A 15,594-nucleotide genomic window follows, 5' to 3' on the forward strand; every position below is an offset into this window, starting at 1 on the left:
GTCTCTTTTGAAAGGTAACACTGAACTGTAACTGCTACTCACATTGTACCGCTGCTGTCGGCTGTCGGGAATGACCAGCCAAGGAGCTGAGCAGCTTGATGGTGGGTTCATGAGTAGAGAGGATGGAGCTGGAGAATAATCAGATTCTGTAGAACAGGTGAGCTATGAGTTATGGACTTTTTTAGCTTACTAAAGGGGTTGGCAAGCTAATCAGTCACTCTCAGGACAGACTGGACCCCTTCTACTGGTTAGTAACGACAGATGTGCACATTTTTTCGACATTCATTAAGATTTGATGGATGGATGGGAAGCTTTGACAAGCCAGATGTGGCCTGCAGGTCGCCAGTTGACGGTCATTAATTTGAGGCATGTAGAGGTCAACTAATTTTTTAGCATGTAGTGCAGCCTGTATGGCACTGTGAGCCACCACAGGAGCATCTGAGGGCATTTTCCAAGCATGGGGGCACCAGAGGCAGTGATCACGGCATTTTGAAGGTGTTATGATGGTTTCTTTCTTGGAACAACCTCAAAGTGAATGTTAAGAGCCAGTTTTTCAGGACTTTTTTCCCCTTTAATTCTGCAATGAGAAATATGTTTAAGCTCTACACAGAGGTTCTGGCTCACGTTGAACACCTGAGGCACCTCACCTGTGCCAGACAGTAACTTTAAGTATTCCATAGGAATGCATTGTTAAAGCAGTGTTTTTAGAAACTGTGCAGTATGTTATAATGTAACACTTCAAAAGCACATGGGTTAAACGTAACATAGCATTGGGAAATTTAAACCCTGCAAATTCTGCACTCAACCTCCGCAGGTGTTTGCATTTATTCTGGCTGATGGGACATTTGCTCTGGCACATGAAGCCATGTGAAATATGTGTTTATTAGTGTCTTTTGTTAACTGTGCTGTTGGTACACACATGGTAGAGCTGTTCATTGATGTTTGTGCACCTAACTGAAATGAAAATCACGCCCAACCGGTTCAAACTGTTCCTGTCAAGTTTTGGATAACAGGAATTTCTCCGACCTTAACAGGTGCAGTGAATTTAAGAGAGATATCAATCGAACACAGCGTCTGTACACACCCACACAGTCCTGAGAAGAGAGCACTTCTCATTCACTGCTCACTACACCCTCCTGAGACCCAGAACAGGAAAGACTTTCATTTTTATAATTTTTTTTGGATCACATAATGTAATGATGTAATTGTGGATTTTTGTTGAAATTTTATTTCAACACTAAAAACAGGTGAATGAAGGGAACACGTGTGAACACCACAACATTAAAACATCATTCCCATAGTGGAGGGTTATGATTAAACTGCATTCAGCACACTTGATAGTCACCTATACCTGGATTGTCAGGCCACATCACACATGGTGCAACAGGAAGCAGTTCTGTTGTCCTTGAAACACCCAAAAACATGACGTACTTGACAAATGTTTTGCCTTCTTATCCATCTCTCCTGCACCGTCATGGATGTACTACCTCCAGCGTCTTTGGCAGAGGGAGCGCCCGCATTTTTTGGCATCTGTTGTTGAAATTTCTGTAATAAAGTGAACTGAAAAAAGCAAAAGAGAGTTTTATTGCAGCTCTTCATGAACATACAGAGCTCAGGCCTTCATAAGACAAAAGACCAAAGAATAAAGTTACACTCAAACTTCAAGGATTTATCTGTCTCTCATTCTCCTGCCAGCAGTCACAGAAAAGTGAAAGCTGTTACAAAAGAGGTCCTTTCATTTTGACTGCTTAAACAATACAAGCACTCATAACGACGTATCAACCGGAGTCTTATCTTTCTCCTTCCTCCAGGGACAGACTTTTCTAATTTATGTGCGTAAGAGTGAAAAGATAAGAGCATCTCACAGGAAGGAGGCTCACTGAAGGTCAACGCGAGCTGGCCTGTAAAACAAGAGATGAGACAGATGTGAAACAGTGATGTACAGTTAAATATAAAATATAAAAAAATAAATGTGGGAATAATAAATTCGGAATTTACCCCACAACATCATCATTGGTCTGTGGTTCAACAGGCCTCCTCCTCTTTGTTGGAAAGCACTCTTCGTCATCAGTACCCATCACCGCTGGCCTCCCTGTCAACCTGTTGACCTCAAGTGGTCTGACCCGGACTCCAGCTGTTTGTGGCAGCCGGGTCAAAGAAATGCAGGACTGTTTTCTTGTGCAGCTTGACCGTTGCATAAAGCTGAACAACATGCACCATTTAATACTACGAAGTCACTAAGATGCTTAAAAAATCATGACGATACCAAGAGAGATAAAAGTATTATAAAGTGCTGTGTTGCCACTACAGAGTACAACCAACTCACCACATATCCCTGCAGGATGTTAGTGTGGTAATATAAATATCAGTAGTATACTCTTAGATATTCCAGTACCAGCAAGGCAGAGTGACTTACTACTATTAGAAATCCCGTGACCTGGATGACTGAGCATGTGCACGTATGAAGTGCCTAAAGAACCATTACTATTGAGTTACACAAACATAGTCTAAGTCCGTACAGCAGTCTTATATTGATCCCAGTGGAGATTAAAATACCCTTAGTGTTACACAGTCACTGTAAAATTAGCATCGAGCACCACAGTAATGTGAATTCCTGGAGGAAATGTGAGTGAAACTGTGAGATTTAAGAATACAAAAAAAAACTTGCAGAGATCAAAATATATATTCAACAAGTATAAGACCCCTCTGAACTCAATACTAAGCACCACAGATACACTTTAAGCCCCTATAGAAGGATTTTTCTTTCTGGTCTGTTGGGAAAAACCTGCTCTTCACTCTGAGGGCTTTATCGCCCTGACCGGCCTCTTTACAGCTCTTTCTGAATGAGCTGATAGTGTAATAGATTCTTTCCAGTGACATGTGGCCGGCGTGAGAGAGAATGGGCAGTGGGTTCACGGTGGCGCAGTGTAAGTGGGCCGAGGGGGAGAGTGAAAGAGGGCTGGCAGATGGGTGACACAGACTGGGTGAAAGGACAGCTGGCACCTTCGCTTCCCAGCAGAGAAACAGCATCAAGAGAATAGCACCATTTTACGTGGAAACGGCTCAAAGGCAACATATCTTCAGCTTGATGGCGGCAGCGGTCACACGCACCTCCTGCTCTGAATTAGAAACAATGCAGGTGTCTGTCGGCGGGGGGCACAAGGTGAGGCAGAGGCGGTCCCGTAATGCCGTTTGTCTCGAGTGCTGGCAGGGACAGCTGGTAGGTGGTGTTGAAAGTGCTGACTACACTTTCTTTATCACAAAGTCGCTGTGCATCTTTTGAGGAGTTTAAACCCCTGCAGGGCTTTCACTCCCAAAAACAAAGATATTCATAACCCAGATAGCAAGTGCAGCTGAAAGGACTTGAGATTGGAGTTAATACAGCAGTGATATACTGTGTATCAGGACAATATTAGACAATATTCTCCAGCTGACACCAATACCTCAACTCATGGCTTCTGCACATGCCAAGTAATGTTTTTCCAAAATGTAAAATCTATATACGCCACAATGTGAAACTCATGAACTGACATGAGGTCAGGGATCGCAGCTCTAAACACTGACTGGATGATAACTGAGGAAACACAATGGCACTGACAGAGTAACCGCGCTTCATGCTGATTGGTCACATCATGGCCGACACCTGATCCTCTTCATAAAGTCATTGTCAGTGTGATTCCACGTATCAGATCATCACTGTTTGGCAATAAATAATCCAAGCCCATCACAATGATGGTGGATCCTCCCTAAAAACTACAACAAAACCACCTGAAGTATATTATGAAACAGTCGTCTGATAATGTTCCTCTAAAATAATCATTTCTCAAGCATTTCTGTTTCTTTACTACGCATGGTAGTTCATGGAAAGTTCAAGAGCTCTTAATCCATTTAAATGCATTTAATAGGTTGCTGTGGGGTATTTCAGTTCTCCTGTAATGGTCTAAATTAAGCAACTGCTTTCACATGCTGAGTAACACTTCCCAAAGGACGAGTAAACTGAACTGCATATAATACAATTTAAATCCTGGCAAGAGTGAAAATCTGAGGAGGAATACTGCAGCGATTTGATTCGGACCCGTAAAAGCTCGTAATCAATCCAACGCTATCGTTCAGCGTACTATCACATGTGCAGGTTTCTCTGGCAGAGGCACGTGGCTGAGTCAGAGGTCGACACTCCTAAACAAACCCGTCGTACTGGCTGATGAGCTGCTAAACGCAGGCTGAGAGCAGCACGTACAGAACATCTGGACGTCACTGTCTTGATACTTGGCACGGACGCTCTTCTTCATACCTCACCGAGATGATGACACAAATTTCAAAAGACACTTGTCTATTATCATATAGAAGAAGAGATGAGAGCTGAGAGCACAAACACATGGCGACGACATGCTGACAATGGAAACTTGGCCTGAAAAGATTCCAAATGCAAATCATGTAGTTTCATCTTCCTGCTATGCAAAAAGGCAGAGGCTGGCAGCAGCGTGAGGGTGTGTGTCTGAGTGAGTGTGAGAGAGTGTGTGTGTGTGTGTGTGAGGCCTTGGCCAAAGCAGTCCGGAATCACTGGAAAGGCCATGTGGAAGGACTCAATTGTCCCAGTTAAGCATTCATGAATACTAAACCAAACCTTGAATGGAACATTCCTATCTGAGCTTTCCTTCTTGTAAATTTACTCTCCAATTCATAAAAAAAACAGCTGAGAGAATAAGAGTAAAGAATACTGATGTTTAAGTTTAATCAAAATACATGTAGTGGTTGTTTTCCTACAGATCTTTAGCGCTCACTTCTAATCATAAAATAGAACTGATTACATTTCTGTTGTAAGCATGATCACAGTCATGTCAGTAGCTGGAAATGACAAGAGCCATTCAAATATAAATCTTTACATTTACATAAATACACATAATAAAGCACTTTGTGGGAAGCAGTTTTTGGCTACTCCTGCAGAGATACAAACATGATAAATGTTAATTTAATCCCTTTGCTATAATGTAGCTGATTTGATTAAAATCCTCCCTTTTGCAGGACAATCAGACTTGGTGCACGCCACAAACCAGGTTAGCAGGCACTGAAATATCTGCAACAGAAGAAGAAGTGTGCGAATGTAAAATGTAAGCAGACTTATGTTGACCAACAGAGCACAGGTGGAAGTTGGACTACAGACAAACTAGTTTTTCATACCTATTTTTTTAGGCTTGGGGAGATTCAGGTTGTTCATGATGTTCACAAACTCCTCCAGGTTCTTGGTCAAGCGTGGATTAAACTTGCGCTCCTCACCGACAGTAGACACCGTCTGACCTGATACACAAAGACACACGCAGCCCGATATGTCATCTGTGGTGACTGTGGTCTTAACGTTTACCAGAAGCTGAACCTCACAGATCAGTCGAAAGAAATACAATATTCGTAAGTGCAGCGAAATTACATTTAAATATCAAATTAGCAACAAAAGAAAACTAGAAAAGGTGAAGTATCATGACAAGAGGCATATCTGAAAAGCTTGACCTGTTCGCATTTAAATTGTAGAAACATGCTTGTAAGAACATGTGCATCGAATCAGGTGGCAACAGCTTAATATTATGCCTGAGCTTAAAATCTGTACATAACAATAAGATATGACGTAAGCATTCAGATGTGTGGGTTTTCAGCCAACCTAAGTAGTCATGTGCTGGGTAGATGAGGCAATGGTCAGGCAGGGTAAAGATCTTCTGATGGACTGACTCATAGAGACTCTTCGGACAGCCTAGAGAGAGACAACATATTGCAAAGATTGGATGACTCCACAGGAAAATAGGTGCAATACTGTCCCCTTGTGGTCCTCTGGCAGAACTACAAAAATAAATGGTTTGTCTTTTGGGCAGTGTTATTGAATAAACAAGCTGTTTGATATGAGATTATTAGGGCAAAGTTAAAGTGTGTCTACCCTGCTGAAAGTCGGTCCTCCCACAGCCTCTGATGAGCAGAGCGTCCCCAGTGAAAACCATGCTCTGATCCCCAGACACCAGCGACACACAGCCATCAGTGTGTCCCGGTGTCTCTCTCACTGTCAGATACTAGAGCACAGAGGAGGCAAAGGTCAACTCAAAGTATGTAAAAAAATTAGATCATCATGCAATTTCAACTAAGAAGTTTCAGCTCTTTCGAGAACAACAGATGATACAGATCAGAAGTATGCACGGGTGTGTCCATATACAGTACGTTACCAAGCTGAAATAGAGTCATTTGTGCATGTCCAAAAACCTGTTGACCATAAACCGCACATACCCCTTCATAAATATATCTGCAATCGCTGGCTGTTGGGCTGTTTGGAAAATTTTAACATAGCATTCAACGCTGTTCTGAATGTGCCGTATGCAGGTCCAAAAAATGCCCCTAAAACCTGAGTAATATCAGCATATCCCACATGTCTTAATCTGAACATGCTCCATTCTGAGTAAGGCCTAATTTGGAACATCCAACCAGAGCACGCTGTTCACATGATCCGTATCAAAATTCAGAATATTGTCATTGTAAATGTAGTCACTGATACATCTAAACTAGTCAGTCTCTCTAAAACGAGGGTCGTGTGGATTGATTGCATGTGCACTTAAATACATAATGGTTTTTCTTACATGCTTTCCGAAGGTGATCTTGTCTCCCTCTGACAGGAAGATATCTGCCGAGGCGCCGCTGAATTTGGAGATGGCACTCTTCAGCCCAACCAATCGTTTCTTCATCAGTCCGGTGCTTGTGATGTGGTCCGCATGGCAGTGAGTGTTAACTATCAGAAAAGAAAAATAGTATGGTTCACTGCAGGAATTCAATATTAACATGTATAAAAGCTGTTTTCAACATCAGTTTCATTATTTTATATGTACTCTTTTTCCACATTTTGCTACATGTAGCAACATTGGAAAAATATTCTTAGTAATGTGATATTGATTTCAGCCATATTGCCGAGCCCTATGGGTCTTTTGACACGAACAACAATCTACAGTGTACAGTGGTCTGTGAGCCTGGTCTAACTGGGTTCCTAGTCTTGGAAGCAGATTACAGATGTGACTTTATTCCAGGGATATAATTACCCCTTACTTAACAGAATTAGCAACAAAATCTGAGATTTTCCCCCAAAGCAAACTGATTCAGTATGCGGGCCAAATTATCCTTGAGCCAGTGCAGTGGACATTGTACGCAAATAAACAAATGAGAAGTTTGTATTGGGCGACGGCAAAGATGGGACACTGTTATTTAAACGTTCCCAACCACAGGAAGTGAGATACCTGCCACTTTCAGATTGAGGCCCAGTTCATTTACGAGCTTCAGGTCCCTGTCAATGGTCTCCAGTACAGGATCGATGAGGATCGCGTCCCTGGTCTCCGTGTCTGCCAGCAGGTAGGTGTAGGTGCTGCTCTCCGACTCAAAGAGCTGAACGGAAAAAAAGGACGAGGGCAAGGAGTCATTCGGAAATAAATAACAAAGGGCGGGGACGGCTGGTAATGATGCACACACATTGTCCCCCCGTCCTCCACACATGGGGTGTGTTTGGACATACATGTGTGAGATAAAGAGAGAAAGAGATTACAAAAAAAACAGGATGACGTGGAGCAGAAATATATGTCTTTGAAGTATTTGAAAAGTTTGCAGTCCTAAACACATATTTGTATGTGTGTTTATAACCAAAGGGTATGTGTTTAATACTTAAGAGGAAGCTTATTTAAAACAAACATCCTGCTCACAACATGATCTAAAGCCAAGGTCATTTTACTGGCTTGTTGACATTTCACACAGTTCTCACAGACATGGGAATGGAAATCTAAATATCCAGAATGTTCCATAAGAGCGACCACGAAAGCCTTGAGTTGAGACTGGTTTGACCAGCTGCTGTCAAAGCTCAAAAATGAGCTGCTAGTTCAAAAAAATGTCTCTCCTCTGCTGTACTCTGACTCTGTATGAGGCACATACCGTTATTAACATTACAGCACGTTACAGTACATACAGTTAACACATGCGTGAGCAAGGTTAGGGGTCAGTCTGGCTGAAGATGTCGCTACTTCAATACAAAATCAGATAACTTAGTTTAACTCATTTTAAAGAAATGACGCTTTTGAATGAAACGTAACGGTGAGCTAAGTTAGCTAACGGCTAACTGCGCCTAGCTCACTTCCTGCTACCGTTAGCTAAAAGCAAAATATTTACAAACGCTCCTGCTTTTCCTCACGTGTTAGACCTAAAAAAACATCCTAAACTGAAGCGAAACAGCATATTAATATGAACCCACCTGCCTGAAGAGCAGTCCAGCCATCCTGGAGCAGTACGACCGGCTGGTAGCTCGTAGCGGATCAGTGCCGGCACTTCCACCGGGACAGAAGCGCCTGCTCTCGGCTGCCGCGTACCGCGAGCCCTCGGTGCTCGCTCTGAGGCGAAGCGTGACAGCCAGAGCCCGTTGAGCTGGTCTCAGTCCGCTGATTACAGAGCACATTGTTGTTCGTCGATAACTTCCTGACTGCACTGCCAGATAATTTTTTTTTTTAGTAAAAATGTCTCGTGAACGTGCGGAAGTTCGTTACTTCGGCGCCCGATCGGCTGCGGCGGCGACGTTTTGCTTGAGGTTACGGAAGATAAAGTCAAATTCCTCGCAAGACGTCTCACAGCTTAGAGACGTTTGACAGCTAAACCCTCACCTTGAATGAACCCTGAACCGACAGCGGTGTCACTGTCATTCACTTTAAAAGCTGTAAAAGGTGCCATAACCACTGTTCCGAGCAGCAGAAAGTGGGTTAGTCCGCTGCAGATATGCAGGTCAGCCTCCACCCCGGTCTGCACCGGCTCACATCAGTTACCGAATCACCAGGGTGAGTTGCAGTGCATGAGCATGACCACGTGACGCACACACCTACACAGGTGGGCTACGTGACCATTGAGCACAGGCTGACATGAACTCTATCAGGCAGTCTTGATATTTATTATTATTAAGTATAATAATAAACTTTATTTATAGAGCACCTTTCATGCAGGAGCTGCAGCTCAAAGTGCTTCATAAGAAAGAAATCACATGCACCAAGTGAGCGCTTTACATAAAAAGACAGGATGGACATGAAAAGAGATTACGTGAAATAAGATGGAGAATAATGCCCAAAACATAATGATTGTAAGGATGAGAATTAAAATAAAGACAGTGCATAAAACCACATATTGTTTGAGGATAACACTAAAACCAAGACAGATTTAATCCAGATTATTAGTAGTTGGTAGCTGCAAGGTATAACCATGAACAGGCTGGTTTGGTTTTTGTTAGTTTTGTCATTAACACATGGAAATAATACCGTAACCCTTCCAGTCCAAAAGTCCAGACATTTGCTTTTTCCATGCTTCCAGTTATGTGCCTCTCAAAGTCTCCTATTTGCTTTGAATACGGATGTACTGCACAGTTTCTTTTTCAGAATAACCACGACTATTTGAAAATACTTATTCAATTGAAGTGAATAGTCACAGTTGAGATTTCTAATGAATTATATATGTGTAGAATTTAGGATTTCCTTGCAGTAATTGCTAGAAAGTGCATTTTATCAGGATTGTGAAGGTGTCAAATATGGTGGCATCAGTGAATGAGAGGTGCATAAACTCTGCACTGCCTCATTTCTCATAAAGGAAAATGGGAAATAACCAAAAAAGGATGCTCAAATGTTGCTTGTATTGGTGTAACAACACACCATGAAAATCAAGTGTGTAGTTAATTTTGTTCATAAGGACCAGGAGTGTTGATGTGTTGACTGACAGTGAGATAGACCAGTTGGTTCATGTGCAAGCCTCACTTAAACCGTGATGAGCTGATGGGGTTCAATTATTTTTCCAAGAATTATGACAAATGTATATACTGAGTGGGCCACTTTCTTAGCCTATTACCCTAATATTTAAATTATTTTGTTCATTTCATAACAAACAACACAAACAAGCAAATACAGGTTTGCTTCTTTATTGTTCATTGTTGGGTTTTATTGAGGTGTCGGTCATGGCGGTCGTGGTCACCTCCACTTCCTCTGGTTTGTCCTGTGCCAGAAATAGAAGTCAGCCAGCATTTATGTTAAGGATAGTTATATATTTCCACGAAGGAAGTGAATCAAATGTAAATGTATTACATGGTTAAGATGTTTTCTGTGTAATGGATGTGTAAAAAGTTACAGCAGGCCCTCTGTATGTATAAGACATGTCCTCATCCAACATGCTCTCCTGAACCAAGTGTACTTGCTGGCTCTATTATTTCTTGATTTGTAGCAGCTGAAATGTGTAAACACTGCGGTTTACATAATCTGGTTTGAAGATACGGGGAAGGATGAGCACATACAAGATGGTGCTGTCTCAGTTTTTTAAAGACAATTATATGACAGTCCCAAGAGTTACAAGGTGGCACAGTTTGATCTTTCTAACCCGCTTTATAGGAGTACACATGATAAACCCTCAAATTGCTCTCCCTCCAGAGTTCATGGTTCAAAACATGGGCACTCACTGGGCACAGCTTGTAAGTCATCAGTTTCCCAGTCTGATATCATTTCCATTTTAAGTTTGACAAGAGCACATCAACAGTCGAGTGTGTTTGACTGAGCTATAACTGAACTATAAAACCCCTAAAAAAAGCTCGACTGGCTGTGAGCATGACACATTCACACAGGACAGACGGACACGGGCATCACTTCATTCAGTACCTCTATGTATCTGTCAACCCAGCGGATCATCTGTGTTACTCTGCTGTAGACGCCTGGCTTATTGCGCCGTCCGCAGCCCTCTCCCCAGCTCACCACCCCCGCCAGCCTCCAGTCCCCACCGGCTGTCTCACACACCAGGGGTCCACCGCTGTCTCCCTTAAGACAGGACCAAATCATTCAGCAAAAATTAAGTGTTTAACAATGTTTGCACACTTTTTTGGTGACTGAGGTGAAAGTAATGCAAGCTTGACCGAGGTTATCTGTTATATGGTTAAAAATTATTCTGTATCAGGCGGGTTTATGTGCACATGTTGTGTCACTGGCTGTATACCTGGCAGGAGTCCACTCCTCCGTCCATGCTGCCAGCACAAATCATTCGAGGAGTTAGGTACATGCCGTAGACGCTGGAGTGGGCGCAGATGGATTGAGCTATTACCTTGACCTGTGCCTGCCTTAGCTCATTTGACACAAAGCCTGGTAGAGAAAAGGAATGGAGTGAAAAAATAAGTGTGATGTAAGTGTATGAATCAAAGGGAGGTCAAGAAAATTCCTCTTAATTTGTCTAAGATCACCCTGACAGGCTGCAGCCGACGAGCCTAACAGAGATTCACAAGCTAAGAAGCTGCTTCAGGCCTTGTAGCTGCCAGTGGGCCCCAAAGGAGCAAATTACAAGAATGAAGTCTGATTTTCACTGTGTGTCATCATTTAAATTCTGTTTCTTCAAGTATTTTTGTATCAGAACTTGTCTCATGCAAGAAAGAAACTGTGAAATCTGTCTTTTCAAATTCAAAAAGTGTGCCTTTTGTTTTGGTTCCCTTTGCTGAATAAAATTTCAGTTGACTGTTGCTCCTAATCTTTGCATGTTATATAGTTATAGTTTCTAGTTTCATGGGTAAAAGCAATGACAACAACTTGAAGGTTCAAAGGTTGAAAGTTTGAGTAAATTATTACATCAAAAAGGACCAAGAAGATGGAAGAGCTGGGACCAAAGGTGGTGGTGTCAGGTGTAAAAAGTACAATCAGAGGGTTTGACACACCTCCTTCCTCAATATATCCCCAGCCTGTGATCCAGCAGGAAGCTCCAGGAGGGAAGGATTCACTCGGACTGGGTAAACAGACCGGTCGCACCCCACCTTCAACAGCACACAGTAATCAGGCTGTAATTTAATCTTACATGTGAAGCAATAAAGATATAAAGGTTATCAGGGTATTATGAAACAACACATTGTCACAGTTTTTTTCCCAGCCAAGTTCCTCTATATACTTATGAAATGCTGTTGCCATCTTGGCAGTGCCGCACTCCACCAAACCCCCAGCTAATCCAAAAATGTGTGAAGAGGTGGAGCTGAGCCGGCTGAATCAAGTCTGGTTGCTGAAACCTTGCAGTTAGCTATCGCTCAAAGCAGCCATGCCCATGATTATGTGTAACTGTAAGCCTGAATGTCATTTAAATGAGCAAGTTACATAAAAATTCAGTTGTCATGAACAGAGAAATTAGCTGTGTGTTTGTACCAGGCTGTAAACATGTTTATTTCTGTTTACCATTTTAACATGGGTGTCTATGGGGACTGACTGACTTTTGGATCCTGCCTCGAGTGGCCATTTGAGGAAGTGCACTTTGTGGCTTCATTTTTCAGCCCTGGAAGTCGCTGCTTGGTTATGAAAATATTATTATTATTAATATTATTTTGATGAAGTTGTATTTCAAAGTAATCCATGACCTTCTGTAATACACTGAACTGGAGGACATGAGACAAGCACCACCCAAACCTCCTTCAACTCCAGCTCACACTGGGATCAGGAAGTTCACATTTTCATGCTCTACCTAATTCATGGCAGGAAAAAAAAGTGAATACCAACAGACGGTGAAAACAAAGAGCAAAGTGAATGCTTACTTGTCATTTGCTGCAGGTATCTGAGCAGTAGCCACGCTAAGACACATCTGGATTCAATGAGTGCCATGAATAGGTCATTATTTCCAAGATAGGCTTATCAGTGTTTTATTTAACATTACTTTAGTAGATAAACATTTAACAGACTGATAAGTACTACGAGCTACCAGCCAGTCGTACTGCTCCAGTATGGCTGGACTACATGAAAAGTACAATTAGCCGTCAGTTTTTACGTAGTGTAACACACTACACGATGTGTTTTTTCCCAGATGGAGCCACCTCCTCTTACCTTTCATGTCCATGTCAGTGACGGTGCGCAGCAGGCCCACGTCATAGTCGTTGTTGTACCTGTTGAAGCGAGGGTGGTAGAGGACCTGCAGGGCCCTGTAACGTTTCCCCAGAGAGCTGTCTGCGATGCTGACTGTGTCCACCACCACCATCCAGTCAGCAGCCTCAAGCATGTTGTACCTGCAGAAGCAGCAGCGAGACACAGACCGATCAATGCCTGCCTTTAGCTTACTGTCAGACAGCATCGACTGTGCTGATGCTGTTTTACTCTGGTCTTGATATGTATGCTACAGATTGTCGGATGAGAGTTGAAGTAATCTATTAACAGTTGTGTGAGTTCTTAGCAGGGACAAAATGACACTGATAATCTGTAAATGTGTTATTCTATAATATTACAATGACATTACAATAATATGAAGTAATTACTTTGTATAACCTTACATAACTCAGTTCTGGTCAATTATTTATTTTTGCTTCAGCGCTACAAACAATTTAATGAGCTGCTTACAGTTTGGAGTAGTGCTCAAAATGGCTGCGCATTGATTGCTCAAAATCCCAAATTAAATTTTCAAGAGGCCCAGCAGACAGATCTACATCTGTGATGTTCAAGAAGCTCTGCGCTTCTGGATGCAAAGTGTGCAAAATGCACTGATGGGAATGTTAAATTGCCTTAAATTTCTCTTGAGCCAGCTCTTGACTTGAACCTGATTTGATCAAAACATAGAATTAACTTGGACTTGACTAATTTGGTCTTGATTACAGCCCTCCCTGTGGAGGACTGTGGATATGCAGACATGATGTAGCACTACCTGACTGCTTCTAACTGAGATTTTCTCCCTTCACTGATGACCCATCTTTCTTATTTCACTCCCCATGTCCACCTCTTACTCAACAAAGCAGTGAGCTGCAGTGATGACCCAGCGAGGGGAGATGATGGCACCTCCACAGACGTGTTTCCCTCTCCAGTGCATGCTGACCTGCCAACCCCACTTGTCCTGGGCCGCCAGCGTCCCCCCAACAATACGCCGGCCATCACTGACCAGACCTGGACAGTCTGGGTGCGAGAAGATGAATAAGAAGAGCTGTATGCTAAATGCAAGGAGACAAAGACAGGAGCTAGAAGACATGCAGTAGCTTCTAAGAATAACCTTCATTGCAGAAAGATTATATTATCAGTTTAATAACAGTGAATGACTAGCTTACAGTTATAACTGCCAGACCGTTGATGGATATGTAATAATTATAGATATTATTAGAATAACTTTAACATCACAATCCCATAAACCCTTAATCAGTGCACTTCTCATGTTTTTTTTACCTGCTGTGACGTTCCCGGTCTGGTTCGCTGGATTCTTGGGCAGAAAAGGCAGCTGAGTTGGGCCACTGCAGTTCCCCTTCACACCACAGAGAGGAGGTGATTCACCTAACTCTGAGGGGAAGGCCAGGAACTTGACTAATTTCAAGAGAGGAGAGAAGCCGTGAGATGACACGCTAAGTAAACCCAAAGAGGAAAAAAATGAATAATTCACAGAGTCCTCACAGCTGAAAATGGTGAAAACTCCCATTATTTCTGTCCACATTTACAACTGTTGACACAGATGTGGTACCGCTGTTCAAATCTGTACCTCAGCAAATTATTTTAACCCTCCACAGATTGTAAAATACCCTCTAGTTGCCCTTTTGACTCAGTATTCAAAATACAGGAGGGAGATTCAGAGAGGACATATCAACAGGCATATTAAACGTGTAAAACCCATTAAGTTAGATTTTCTCCTTATTCCACTGGAATTTGATTCTCATTACATTACTAATCACAGGAAACCCCCAGTGTCCCATTGTCTTTGGCATTAATGCTCAGATTATTATACTCATGTGGGGTATTTTAATTAGTTCAATACAACATTGTGACATCTGTGCAGTACTGTACATATATATTCTTTCACATATGATCTATAAAACATGCTTTTGAAGTTTGAAGTTGCAATAGAAGCGCTGACCATGATGAGGTCAACAATTACTGTTTTTACCTGGTTTATACCTAATTTACTGTATTTATAGAACTTACAGCACATCGTTAAATGGGTCAGTACATCTGAAGACGTACAAGTACAACAGGTTACCTAAGAGAGCAGAGGTGATGACCAGTTTGATGATGATAGGGAGGCTCACGATCAGCAGCAGATCACGAGATGAACAGGCTTGAGGCTCTGAATCTACAAAGAAGCAAATTAATTCATCTTTAAGCAATATAGAAGGCCCAGAGCTTCAACATGAGCTAACTTTATCATCTTTTTTAATTCTTAACTCGGCAGCTTCAAACTAGTGAGTCACTAAATCAGGTTGTACAGTTTAAACTGTCGTAGCTGGTAAAGATTACTGTGGTAATTAGTAATGTATTGTACAGTCTCCAGCCAATTAACATTACTGTATATAAATTAGTCACTGTAGCATCACAAGCTGTGTGTTTCAGAGTTAACCTGGTAGCATTAACGCACGTCAGAATGAGAATATCCAATGTCTGTCGTGTTAAACCTGCAGTGACTTTTAGCCAGGTGGGAGCAGCAGAAGCAAGTTGTGAACACACGTTTCTAAGATGACATGACAAACCTGTTAGCGAACAGTTGTGTATTTGTACATCCAGTCGTTATTGAGCAACATCATTCATTCGGAGTGGTTTTTAGACCACTTGGCAAATGCAAATCCCTCTCATTTTAGCCGCTAATTACTCCACAGGGTTC

General features: G+C 42.2%; 2 protein-coding genes across 2 annotated transcripts; both read right to left on the reverse strand.

The window, feature by feature from the left end:
- Positions 1–4,709: 4,709 nt before the first annotated feature.
- Positions 4,710–8,814, reverse strand: ethe1 (ETHE1 persulfide dioxygenase). Its single transcript, XM_076737305.1, has 7 exons — positions 8,255–8,814; positions 7,257–7,401; positions 6,609–6,757; positions 5,921–6,050; positions 5,651–5,740; positions 5,179–5,295; positions 4,710–5,074 (listed from the first exon to the last, which is right to left on the reverse strand). Exons 1-7 carry the CDS (start codon positions 8,453–8,455, stop codon positions 5,028–5,030), a joined length of 879 nt encoding a protein of 292 aa, XP_076593420.1. The 5' UTR covers positions 8,456–8,814; the 3' UTR covers positions 4,710–5,027.
- Positions 8,815–9,948: 1,134 nt separating this feature from the next.
- On the reverse strand, positions 9,949–14,928 carry LOC143324372 (transmembrane protease serine 6). Its single transcript, XM_076736761.1, has 8 exons — positions 14,922–14,928; positions 14,175–14,309; positions 13,745–13,910; positions 12,858–13,036; positions 11,714–11,809; positions 11,008–11,150; positions 10,677–10,832; positions 9,949–10,023 (listed from the first exon to the last, which is right to left on the reverse strand). Exons 1-8 carry the CDS (start codon positions 14,926–14,928, stop codon positions 9,949–9,951), a joined length of 957 nt encoding a protein of 318 aa, XP_076592876.1.
- Between the last annotated feature and the right edge of the window lie 666 nt (positions 14,929–15,594).

The sequence above is a fragment of the Chaetodon auriga genome, chromosome 8 (genome assembly GCF_051107435.1).
Source record: "Chaetodon auriga isolate fChaAug3 chromosome 8, fChaAug3.hap1, whole genome shotgun sequence".
NCBI lineage: Eukaryota > Metazoa > Chordata > Actinopteri > Chaetodontiformes > Chaetodontidae > Chaetodon > Chaetodon auriga.